We start from the raw sequence: 13559 nt of genomic DNA, 5'->3' as shown, positions 1-13559 counted from the left end.
TGTTCAGGAAGGGGACTTAAATTTAGTCTAAATATGAGCGAAGTAGGCATAGAGTACTTAGATACATATGTCTATAAAAAAGGTGGTTTCTTAGAAACAGACCTATACACAAAAAAACCTGACAAAAATAATCTATTGCAATATGGTAGCTGTCATCCGAATAATATATACAGGGCAATACCAAAGAGCCAATTCACTAGGGTAAAAAGGATTGTCTCAGATAGTGACAAATGCAAACAACGATTAGAAGAGATTGGCTAACAAATTCATTGCCAGAAAATATCCTCCAAAATTGATAGCAGAACAACTTACAACTGCATTTGATGATTCTAGGCAAATTCAAAAACCAAGATGTGAAAAAATAAAAAATAGTGTAATATTTGTAACACAATACAATAGATTGAGTCAGAAAATTGCAGGTGTGTTAAAAAAGCATTGGCACATAATGAGAGAGTGTAATCCACAAGTTGAAGAATTTTTAACAAATTCTATGGTTGCATACAAAGGAAACAGGAGTATTAAGGACTCACTTGTCCACACAGATATAGGTAGTGGTAAGAAAAATGTACAGTTAACAATAGGCAGTAGTAGCAATGGATATTATCCATGCTTGAGCTGCAGTAACTGCAGCTCTATGATAAAAGGAAAACGTTTTTATCATCCAATCAGTGGAAGGAAGTTTGAAATAAACAGATACCTAACATGTAGAGAAACTTTTGCTGTCTATTTGATTAAATGTCCGTGTGGACTTGTTTATATTGGCGAGACCTGCAGAGAGGTAAGGGAGAGGATAACAGAACATAAATCAAACATAAGATGCAGGAACAAAGAAGCTCCAGTGTCCTCTCGCTTCCTCTCTGCAAGTCATAACATCAGTCAACTTAGATTCCAAGTTATAGATCAGATAGTCAAACCAAGGAGGGGAGGTGATAGAGAACATCTCCTAAAGATTAGAGAGATGTTTTGGATACTCTCTAATCCCCAATGGTCTCAATAAGGACTTTGATTGGAGTCTATTCTACTAAGAATTTCCTAAAAGTGATCTGTATTCTGCATAGTGTACACAAATGTGTTCTCAAGAATAAACCTTAGGTAAAGTTTTGGCAAAAAGTTGTTATTTGGCTAATAAATTAGACTCTAAAAAAATTCTAAAACTCTAAAACTTAAAAAATTAGACTCTAAAGTACTTGTCCTCTTAAATATCTATTCTGCATACTAGCCCCTAATGCTGTGAATTATTCTAGTTGGTCATATTTTCATGCTCCGCTTTTAATTGTATATATGGGTTTTTATGTTGTTTTTAATTTTTTTATATAGATGTCACTTACCCACTCCATTTGAAAATACAAAGAATACATTTTGATGCAATATGATTTGCATCCACAAGATGCTGCTGTTGCAATACTGGTGTTTTCATGGAATGGGTTAATGGACAACAGGTGCAGGTATAAAAGGCAGGAACCTGTATAATTAAAGTGTTCATGACTAAGAGCCTATTGCAGGCTTGAAACATTGTATATGTTTCTGGGACCCTACATGTAAAGAAATAAAGGTCTTTTATTGATTGTGGAGGCTGGAGTCATTTGAATTTATCCAATGGCAATACTGTTATCCTTATGGTGGTTGACCGTTTTTCTAAAATGTCACATTGCATTCCCTTGATGAAGCTGCCTACCGTTCAGGAGCTTGCTTCAATTTTTGCCCGGGAGGTCTTCCGTTTACAAGGAGATAGTGTCGGACCGGGGTAGCCAGTTTGTCTCCAGATTTTGGCGTTCCTTTTGTGCTCAAATGGGGATCCAGCATTCCTTCTCCTCAGCATATCACCCTCAATCCAATGGGGCTGCGGAATGGTCTAATCAAGCTCTGGAACAGTTCCTCCATTGCTATGTCTCAGATCACCACAATAATTGGTCTGAACTGTTACCTTGGGCAGAGTTTGCTCGTAATAGTGCTATTAATGCTTCCTCCAAGTTATCCCCGTTCATGGCGAATTATGGGTTTCAACCATCCTTGTTGCCCGATTCATTCATGTCTCAGGGTATTCCGACTTTGGAGTAGCATCTCCGGCAACTCCGTTCCACGTGGGTGTAGATTCAGGATTGCCTTCATCGTTCTATGCAGCGCCAAAAGTTCCAAGCTGATCGTAGGCGTCTGCCTGCACCTTCCTACCAGGTTGGTGAGAGAGTTTGGCTGTTCTCCCGCAACTTGAACCTTCGTGTGCCTTCCAATAAATTGGCTCCCCGTTATGTTGGTCCTTTTCAATTACTTCGACGGGTTAATCCTGTGGCCTACGCTCTTGACCTTCCTCCTGCTATGCGCATCTCCAATGTTTTTCATGTCTCCCTCTTGAAACCATTGGTTTGTAATTGATAGAGAAGCAGTAAGGGCGCTAAAAAAGCTAAAAATACCCCTTAAAAGCTTGACAAATAATTATAAACAATTATTATTAAAATATGACCAGGGACTTAGATAGATTATATGTATATTTTATAAATCTTAAAATTAGACAAACAAAAAACTTAAAAAACAACACAAAATATTTTAAAAGGGACGTCTCCCTATAATTTCACAAATACACTTGTATTATAAAGGAAATAATATAATCCAACATAAAATCAATATTGATATGGATACCAGAGTGCAATAGTGGTAGATACTGTAATTTTTCAAGATAGTTCACTCCTTAGGACATTGCCGTTTACCGGATAAATGTCTATATCTAGTATCAGATGTCAGGTCTACAATTCTCTTGATAGCTGGTCTATATTATATTTGCAGGTATAAACATCTGTACTTTATCTGTAATTTTTCAAGTTAAAACGTCTGTACCTTGTCTTAGATTTATGGTAACACTTTACCGGTAGCCAGTCTCTGTCAAGTGTGCTTCGTGTGTGTTCCTAGAGATCTCAGCATCTGACGTCACAGTTTCCGGATCAGGGGCTCGTCTCTACCCAGCCAACCAGAACCTCCGTGGGTTCCTGTCTGTTTATCTGCTGCTGTCCGGTCAGTTTCTTAATGCTTGGATTTCATGCCCCTGATCCAGAAACTGTGACGTCAGACGCTGAGATCTCGAGGAACACACACGAAGCACACTTGACAGAGACTGGCTACCGGTAAAGTGTTACCATAAATCTAAGACAAGGTACAGACGTTTTAACTTGAAAAATTACAGATAAAGTACAGATGTTTATACCTGCAAATATAATATAGACCAGCTATCAAGAGAATTGTAGACCTGACATCTGATACTAGATATAGACATTTATCCGGTAAACGGCAATGTCCTAAGGAGTGAACTATCTTGAAAAATTACAGTATCTACCACTATTCCACTCTGGTATCCATATCAATATTGATTTTATGTTGGAGTATATTATTTCCTTTATAACACAAGTGTATTTGTGAAATTATAGGGAGACGTCCCTTTTAAAATATTTTGTGTTGTTTTTTAATTTTTTTGTTTGTCTAATTTTAAATTTATAAAATATACATATAATCTATCTAAGTCCCTGGTCATCTTTTTATAATAATTGTTTATAATTATTTGTCCAGCTTTTAAGGGGTATTTTTAGCTTTTTTAGCGCCCTTACTTCTTCTCTATCGTTTGCCTAATTTTCCATTTTAACAGTCTGAAGGATCTGTTATTTAGTTAAGGTGTCTGATACCCTACACTAAGCGCACTTCAATTACCCACTACCACACACATTGGTTTGTAATTGGTTTACCACCGTGTTGCCTCGTCCCTGTCCTATCTTTGTTGACAACCATGAGGAGTATGAGGTCAGCAGCATTATTGACTCTCGTATGTCCAGGGGCCGTGTACAGTATTTGGTTCATGGAGGGGCTACGGTCCGGTGGAGCGTTCTTGGGTTCCCTCCTCTGATGTTCATGCTCCCGCCCTCCTCCGTGCCTTCCATGCCCATTTCCCCAATAAGCCTTTTGTCCTACCGCGGGGGAGGGGTCGTTGAGGGGAGGGTACTGTCAGGGTTTTTCCCTGTTTTGTTTGCCATGTGCTGCTGTCAGCCATTTTACTCACCTCTCTTCCTGACTATTGTGCATTGTGGGGGATGCTGCTCATTTCATGCACTTCCTTGTTTTTGTAAAAATGTATAGTTTTGCTTATTTTTAAATAACATTGTGCTGAATTTCAGACTCCTAACCAAGCCCCAAAGTTTTAGATGTATACTGATGTATTCAGACTTCAGATTGCTTCTTTTTGTATAATGGGTCTTTTCATATGTGGGGGAGAGGGGGAGGGTCTGCTCTCAGCCCATTTCAGTGGGTGTCCCAGCCTAACCTCATCGACAGTGCTAAATTGGGAGTAAGTAAGTTTTTAAATGGTTCTATACTAGAATTTTATATCAGTATCAGTGCATATTATTCTTCATAGCAGTGTCTATTACATGCAGTTAAATGAAAATTGGTGTATACTGTCCCTTTAAGTAGCAGAACTTGCAGCCAATTGGCAATAGCGAGTAAGGGCGGCAATGAACAGGCATTGCTTGTGCAGTACTAAATGCGGACAGTGTATGCTGTCCGCTCGCTGCGAGGTACCGCAAATCATGTCCGTCTGACCTATAATAAATGGAGGTCCATGACTTTACAGCATTTTTATAACAACCTGAAGCTACAAGATAAAAATGAAGCATGTCTATAACATAGCAATAGCCCCTCCACTGTGCAATATGTATTTTTAGATCCTTATCTTGTATAAGGCTTTGACTTTTTTGTGGATTTGGTTAATTTTTAAAATACTTCACCTTCAGGATTTTATCTTGCATGTATTGCTTGTTTACAGTTAAAAGGTAAACATTTGATAAACACAGCACAGCTTGGAATATATTACAGATACAACATTGGTTTCTGCTCTGCTTTGGACATAAATAAGTATTTAGTACTCCTGTCTATATTTATCATTTTAATTATTTATTGGTTTACTTGTGATCTATCCAATTACATGCAAACAAAAGGAAAGCAACAGAAATTTGATTATTTTTTATGTAGCGACTTTCTTTATATGGTATGATTGGTGAATGTGCCAAAATCATTAAAAGGGATAGCAAACACCAACAATGTTATTGTTTAGAAAGATGGATTATCCCTTTATTTACCATTCCCCAGTTTTGCAAAACCAACTTTATTATAGAAATATATTCTTTACCTCTGTGATTACCTTGTATCTAAGCTTCTGCAGACTGCCTCCTTATCTCAGATCTTTTGACAGGCTTGCATTTAAATAACTTCATGGGCGTGAGCACAATGTTATCTATATGAAACACATGAACTAACGTCCTCTAGCTGTGAAAAACTGTCAAATGCATTCAGATAAGAGGCGGCCTTTAAGGGCTTAGAAATTAGCATATGATCCTACATAGGTTTAGCTTTGAACTAAGAATAACAAGAGAACAAAGCAAATTTGATGATAAAAGTAAATTAGAAAGTTGTTTAAAATTGCATGCTCTATCTGATTCATGAAAGTTTAATTTTGACTTTACTATTCCTTTACTGCTCAAAACTCTAATGCAGCTTTCTTTTCTTTTCCATTAAAGGGACAGTAAAGTCAAAATTAAACTCTCATGATTCAGATAGAGCATGCAATTTTAAAAACATTTCCAATTTGCTTTCATTATCTAATTTGCTTCATTCCCCTGTTAAAAGCATACCTAGTTAGGCTCAGAAACTGGGAGCTAGCTGCTAATTGGTGGCTGCACATATAAGCCTGATAGTTCAGCAAGCTCCCAGTAGTGCTTTTCTGCTACTTTAATAAATGGTATTAAGAGAATGAAGCTAATTTAAAGGAACAGTCAACTCCAAAATTGCTATTGTTTAAAAAGATAGATAATCCCTTGATTACCCATTCTCCAGTTTTGCACTGCCAACATAGTTATACTAATACACTTTTAACCTCTGTGATTACCTTGTATCTAAGCCTCTTCTGATAGCCCCCTGATCACATGACTATTTATTTATTATCTATTGACTTGCATTTTAGCCAATTAAGGCTGTGTAATGCACAACTCCATGGGAGAGAGCACAATCTTACCTATATGGCCCACATTAATTAGCAGTCTCTTGTTGTGAAAAGCAAATAAAAAGCATGTGATAAGAGGCTGTCTGTAGTGGCTTAGAAACAGGCAGAAATTTAGTGGCTTAAAGGTAATAAAGTATATTAGTATAACAATGTTGGTTGTGCAAAGCTGGGGTTTGGGTAGTAAAGACGTTATCTATCTTTTTTAACAATAACAATTTTGGTGTAGACTGTCCCTTTAATGATAGAAATAAATTGGACATTTAATAAGAAAATAATTTTGGGTTTCCTGCCCCTTCTATGAATAGAACACTTCCTTAGGTTCAATAAGAATTCAGACAACTCTCCAAATGTTAGCAAATACAGCTAATTCAATAAGATTTGGAGCACTATATTGTGCATTAGTGAATTAGTTTCATCGGAAAATAAAGAGATTTTCTTCTCAGTTTTATTTTAATTGTTAGTGAGTTTATAGGATTAAAATAAAACTTACCCTAATTTTGCTCTATATTTTTTTCTACAAATTAAAGGGACAAGAAACCCTTTTTTTCTTTCGTGATTCAGACAGAATATATCATTTTAAACAACTTTCCAATTTACTTCTATAATCTAATTTGCTTCATTCTCTTGGTATCATTTTTGAAGGAGCAGTAATTTACTACTAGGAGCATGCTGAAAGCCAATGAAAAGATCATATATGCGCAGCCACCAATCAGCAGCTTCTGGGCCTACCTAGATATACTTTTTAACAAAGGATACAAAGAGAAAAAAACAAATTAGATAATAGAAATAAATTGGAAAGTTATTAAAAATTGCATGCTCTATCTGAATCATGCAATTTTGTAATGTAATGATAATTCGAAATGAAGGCTATTACAACTGTATAAGCTGCTATATTTTACATATTCTGACTAATATTCCTATGTTGCAAAAGGAAAACTTTAATATTATTCAGAATCTCAAAGACTATAATAAAATATGTCTTGTTTTTCCTTGTAGATTTCTGTATACTGCAGCCACGCTACTTATTGCATTTTCTACCTCAGGTAAGCGGTGTCTGGTTATTGCATATGTTGTGTGTGTGTTTTTTTTTTTAAATCTGTGTGATCCCCAAGGCAGAATATGCTGTGATCTGAGATGTCATCACAGAAAATGCAGCATGTCTGCAGAAAAAATGGGACACATGCAGGGACTGTTAGCACTTTCACTTTTCAGAACTGCTCCACATTTGATTGTACTCTTCAAACAGAGCTTTGCTCTGGCTGCATTGTGTAAGTTTTCCTTAAAACGGTGCATCCAGAGCAAAATGCTGTTTGAAGAAAACAGTCAACTATGGAGCAGCTCTGGAAAAAAAACAAAAAACTGCCTTTCCCGGTCTGCAAAGCTGTGACTTCTGAATGTAAGATGTTATTGTGAGCAATGTACCTTTTTTGTTACTACAATTTTACCTTGTGATGTTAGGCTAAGAGAAAATGAAACATATTTGAGACATTTTCAAAACTTATTTTATTTTTTTTTGTCTACAGCTAATTTGCAAAGCAATTTTCAACTGCTGCACTTTATAATAAAAGTTTACAAATTGTTTTACTCTCCAGTTAATTAACACATTTAGTGTAACTGCCTAATTTAAAATTGAATTCAATTTCCAAATGACCTGTAGAAAATATTTCACGAAACAAATCTCATAGCAGAAATGGAAGAAAAGTTCTGCCTCTTTGTGTGTGATTAAAAAATTATACTGAAAGCAGTGACAAATTAATTAAAAGTGAGTTCTAATTAAAATGAGCCTTGCTATAACTTTAGACTTTGTTCCTGAACCATAGTGACTTTGCTTCTTGCTAAAAAAAATATAAGCAGAGCCTGATGGTTGGTTGCTATGACCAGTTGCCAGGGAGTTTTTGAGCCTAGTCACTATAACACCCATTATGGGTCAGAGGCCAGATTACAAGTGGTGTGCTATTTAGGGCTTTCGCTCGTACACAAACACCGCCAGAAGTTAAACTTTTAACGTGCGTGAGTTAGAGCATGTATTACAAGATGAAAGTAAAATTTTATCGTGCGAGTGTAAACTTACACACGCTAATTTCAGAAGTTCGGACATTGCGATCATGTTAACTTCTCCCCATAGACTTTAATGGAGTGCGGAACTGGAAAAAAACGTATCGCTCGTGCACTAACCCGACACCACCAACAACCTACAGCACTAACCCAAAGGTAGATATATATATATATATATATATATATATATATATATATATATATATATATATATATATATATATATATAAATATCTATTTTAAAATATGTGGAACATTTTACACTGTGTGAAGAAAATTGGAATGTAAAATATTTACAGTAAATACACAGTAAAACACATTATTAAAACAAAAGAAGTTATTAAATCAAATGAATAGCAGCAGGGGGCGCTCAACCTATAGAAACAGCTAATTTGCAAAAAATTATATTTTTACATATATATATATATAAAGTGATTGTGGTATGTAAACAATTCAAAATTGATGTGTCACCAAAAATGAACAGAACATTACAGCTTTAATAAGGTCAGGTGTCAAGTCGAGCGGGAACGCATGGGAACAGAGTTCCTGCACTATTTTTGCAGGAGGAACTAAGTTCCCTCTGTGCAGAGAACAGAAACACTTCAATAAACACTGCTGCTGCTGCTGGTGGGAGGAGCTGGAGCAAAGTTTAGTTAGAGGGATAGTGAAATCTGACCTCTAGTAATGAGCAGTAAAACTTCCTACAATACACTAAATGTAAGACTGTCAGTGGTCCTGATGTGTTATCACCCCTGTTACGAATAAACTTTAAATGGGTTAGACTCTGTGACAGAGGAGGATTCTCAGGCCCAAAGGCAACCATTCAACCCTTCATTGGATTTAATTTGCTTTCATTAACTAAAGTCTATAGATGTTATACAGATAAATAAAGTGTGTATGTGTATATATATATATATATATATATATATATAAATCAATACAAATATTTGCATAGGAAATTAGCACATCTAGGCAAGATTCCCCGCTTACTTTTCCCCATAAATACTCCATATACAATGTTACTAATGCACAAGAGAATTCTGGGTAAGATATGCAAATTCTCAGTTTTTTTGCTTCAAATACTGTTTTAACACAGCCATCCTTTTAACAGGATTATTGCAGCAATAAAGAAATCACTCACTAGACAGACTGTTTCGTTCTTTTTAGAACTCGTCAGTAGGAGATAGATTTCTGGTTGCTGCATTGGTAAAGCTACTTTCAGGGTGCATTGGTAACATTGTATATGGAGTATTTATGGGGAAAAGTAAGTGGGGAATCTTGCCTAGATGTGCTAATTTCCTATGCAAATATTTGTATTGATTTAATTTTGAGGCATGAAGGATTTTAATCTCAATTTTTAATCTCCACCATAATTTTTGTGAATTTAACCCTGAAAGTAGCTTTACCAATGCAGCAACCAGAAATCTATCTCCTATTTCCACCATAATTTTAATGAATTTATATATATCAATATTAATTGTAATGGAGGGTGTAAGTCTTGGTGAGTTTCCACACTTTTGTTTGTAGGACTTGACTCCTGTCTAATGTTCAGTGAATAAGTCCATATCAAAGGAGAAGAAAGGTGCAGCACCCAAATACAGTCTAAGATCATAGATTTGGCTGCTTCTCTAGACAATGGGGCCGGTTTACCAATGTCGGCATTTAACATTGCACAAGCAGTTCTGATGAACTGCTTGTGCAATGCCGCCCCCTGCAAAATCGGTGTCAATCAAATCGATCGTATAGGATCGGGCGGATTGATGTCGCAGCATCAGAGGCAACGGACCAGTTATGAAGCAGCGGTCTTAAGAACGCTGCTTCATAACTGCTGTTTCCAGTGAGCCTAAAGGCTCGCACGGAAACATGGGCATCAGGAGCCATTCGGCCCTTGATACATTGGCCCCAATGAGTATTTCGGCTCAGAGATGTCAATTCTACAAAGATACGAATGGTTGGAGACATTTTTTGTTGTCTTTAACATTTTTATACATATATATATATATATATATATATATACACATTTTTTCCACATATATATATATATATATATATATATATATATATACACATAGACATAAATACACATGTATACAAATACATACATATGTATATATACATGCATACACATATTTAGATATGTATGTATATATACATTATTTTTGCCATTTCCATCCAAATACCTTCCATCCACATACCTTTTAACTCTTATAATTATTTTTTTTTCATAATATTTATATGAATAATTTTATACATTTAATAGTTATAGTAGTAAATTAAACATTTTTTTAAAGTATCTATCTTATAACAATCAAAATAAAAGCAATTAGTAACAAAACTACATAAAAAATGTATATACAAAACAATATGTCTAATTAAATTTTAGAATTTATTTAAAACAAAAAAAAATGAAAGCTGCATAAAATCAAATTATTATTTTTTTTTTATTTATCTATGGCATAATAGGATTGATCTCTATCCTTTTGAAAAGCTTTTCAAATGGTTTATTTACAATTTTAATGGTGAATTTTGTAGAAATATCATTTAACTTTTCTAAAGTATTGTGATGATCCCCAGTGTTTTTAAATGTTTCCGCATGACTCTGACACTAATCTAATAGCATACTTAGAAGCTAACTAAGGCATAGTGACCAGGGGTCAGCAACCTTGGCTCTCCAGATGTTTTGGAACTACATTTCCCATGATGCTAAGACATTCTTAAGGCAGTCTGAGCATCATGGGAAATGTAGTTCCAAAACATCAGGAGAGCCAAGGTTGCAGACCCCTGATAGTGACCACTAGTCTCTCACTTAGCTCATTTGCTTGGTCTATGGTGAGTTACCACCCAGGAGCAGCCTCTTTAAGTCCAGTTGTACTTTTCACAGAGGAGAACTTTCCTGAAGTATATCAATCTGTTTCCACATAGTAAGGTCAGTCCAGCCCTGAAATACCAGGCAATTCCTCTCTGAACAGGGAACATGACAACCCCAGATGACTGTGTATTGGTAGCATGTGGACATGTGATGACCATGTATGGGCCCAATAGAATTTAAAAAATGCATGGGGCAATGTGGGACAGACGACAATCTTCCCGGGACAGACCCCTAAAATCGGGACTGTCCCGTGAAAATTGAGACAGTTGGTGGGTATGGATATAGATTATTGTTTTTTAATGATATGATTTGTTAAACTATTGAAGAAATAAGTATAACATTTTTATCTCCAAAGTAATGGGTGCCACCAGGTTGAACAAAAGGTTTTGCTTATCTTATGTCCTCTGCTAAGACCAATTAGATAGACAGAAATAAATGAGCTACTAGAGTGAGCATACCTAGGAAGGCTCATGAGAAGCGATGCACTAATTGGAGCTAGCTGGTGATTAGTGGCTATACATATATGCCTCTTGTAATTTGCTCATCAGATGTATTCAGCTGGTTCCCAGAAGTGCACTGCTGTTCTATAGCTAACTTTCACTACCTGTGTTACCTATGCAGGAGTTAAACACATAAGGGTTGATCCAGTCTAGACAATCATGTTTTTTCAGCAGTTTTTTTGTCTATCGACACTGAACTACCACATTTTAAATGAAAACACCATTCTCATATCAGAGAAATCACATTGACTTTGACTATAACAATCCACCTGACCATAAGTTATCAATTAACCCCTTAATGACCGGACTATTTTTCAATTTTCTTACCCTTAATGACAATGGCTATTTTTACATTTCTGCTGTGTTTGTGTTTAGCTGTAATTTTCCTCTTACTCATTTACTGTACCCACACATATTATATACCGTTTTTCTCGCCATTAAATGGACTTTCTAAAGATACCATTATTTTCATCATGTCTTATAATTTACTACAAAAAAAATAATAAAATATGAGGAAAAAATGGAAAAAAACACACTTTTTCTAACTTTGACCCCCAAAATCTGTTACACATCTACAATCACCAAAAAACACCCATGCTAAATAGTTTCTAAATTTTGTCCTGAGTTTAGAAATACCCAATGTTTACATGTTCTTAGCTTTTTTTGCAAGTTATAGGGCCATAAATACAAGTAGCACTTCGCTATTTCCAAACCACTTTTTTTCAAAATTAGCGCTAGTTACATTGGAACCCTGATATCTGTCAGGAATACCTGAATATCCCTTGACATGTATATATTTTTTGTTAGAAGACAACCCAAAGTATTGATCTAGGCACATTTTGGTATATTTTATGCCACCATTTCACCGCCAAATGCGAGCAAATAAAAAAAAAAACTTTACATTTTTCACAATTTTAGGTTTCTCACTGAAATTATTTACAAACAGCTTGTGCTATTATGGCACAAATTGTTGTAAAAGCTTCTTTGGGATCCCCTTTGTTCAGAAATAGCAGACTTATATGGTTTTGGCATTGCTTTTTGGTAATTAGAAGGCCGCTAAATGCTGTGCTGGACTCCTGCCTTAGCCCCAACCTCCATGATCCCCCCCCCCCCAGCTCTCTAACCCTCTCCCCTATCTAATTGCGGCCATCTTGGGTACTGGCAGCTGTCTGCCAGTACCCAATTTGCCCAAAAACAAAAGTATTTTTTGCTCTTTTGCTTTTTTTTGGGGTTTTCTGTAGTGTAGCAGCCCCCCACAATACCCCTACCCCCCCCCCCCCTCCCAGATCCTTTTATATTATTTTTTAAAAAAATCTTCCCCCCCCCTCTTCCCTTCTCATTGGTGTCAGTGGCCAGCTAATGCGCGCGCACGCGCGCACACGCACGCGCGCCCCCCGCACGCTCCCGGCACCCGGCGTGCACATTGCACTTCTAGGAACCGGATGCCGGGTAGCGATGGGCCTCCCACCCGCCTCCCTGTTGCGCTCCCACCCACCAACGAACCGGCACCATCGCTACCGGTGCAGAGAGGGCCCTCTCTGCATCGGAGTCTTCTAAAAAGGTATTGCAGGATGCCTCCATATGGAGGCATCACTGCAATACCCTGAGAGCTGCTGGAAGCGATTGCGATCGCTTCCAGCACTCTCTTAGACAACTGACGTACCAGGTACGTCCATTGTCATTAACTGCTTGTTAATGCATGACGTACCTGGTACGTCAGTTGTCATTAAGGGGTTAAAGGGACAGTAAAGTAAAAATTAAACTTCTATGATTCGGATAGAGCATGCAATTTTAAACAACTTTTCAATTTGCTTCTGTTATCCAATTTGCTTTGTTCTCTTGGTATCTTTTAATGAAGAGTACAACTAGGTAGGCTCATAAGAGCTCAGGAGCGTGCACGTGTCTTTAGTACTCTATGACAGCAGTGTTTTGCAACATTTTCTAAGAAAGCTACAAATAATGTTGCAAAGGGCTTAGAAATTAGCATATGAGCCTACCTAGGTTTAGCTTTCAATAGAAAAAATACCAACAGAACGAAACAAATTTGATGATAAAAGTAAATTGGAAAGTTGTTTAAAGTTACATGCCCTATCTGAATCATGAA

The 13559-nt window shown here is 36.5% G+C and overlaps 1 protein-coding gene across 4 annotated transcripts in view; it reads left to right on the top strand.

Annotated features, from left to right (window-relative positions):
- SLC43A3 (solute carrier family 43 member 3) overlaps positions 1-13559 on the top strand; it is a 184435-nt gene that overhangs the window by 109850 nt on the left and 61026 nt on the right. For all 4 annotated transcript variants that reach the window (XM_053692280.1, XM_053692278.1, XM_053692279.1 and 1 more), the window contains one exon: positions 7028-7074. In XM_053692280.1, the coding sequence (XP_053548255.1) occupies positions 7028-7074 (47 nt within the window). The remainder of the gene's footprint in view (positions 1-7027; positions 7075-13559) is intronic.

This window comes from Bombina bombina, chromosome 9 (genome assembly GCF_027579735.1).
Source record: "Bombina bombina isolate aBomBom1 chromosome 9, aBomBom1.pri, whole genome shotgun sequence".
NCBI classification, from domain to species: Eukaryota; Metazoa; Chordata; class Amphibia; order Anura; family Bombinatoridae; genus Bombina; species Bombina bombina.
This window is presented reverse-complemented; position numbering and strand designations above follow the sequence as displayed.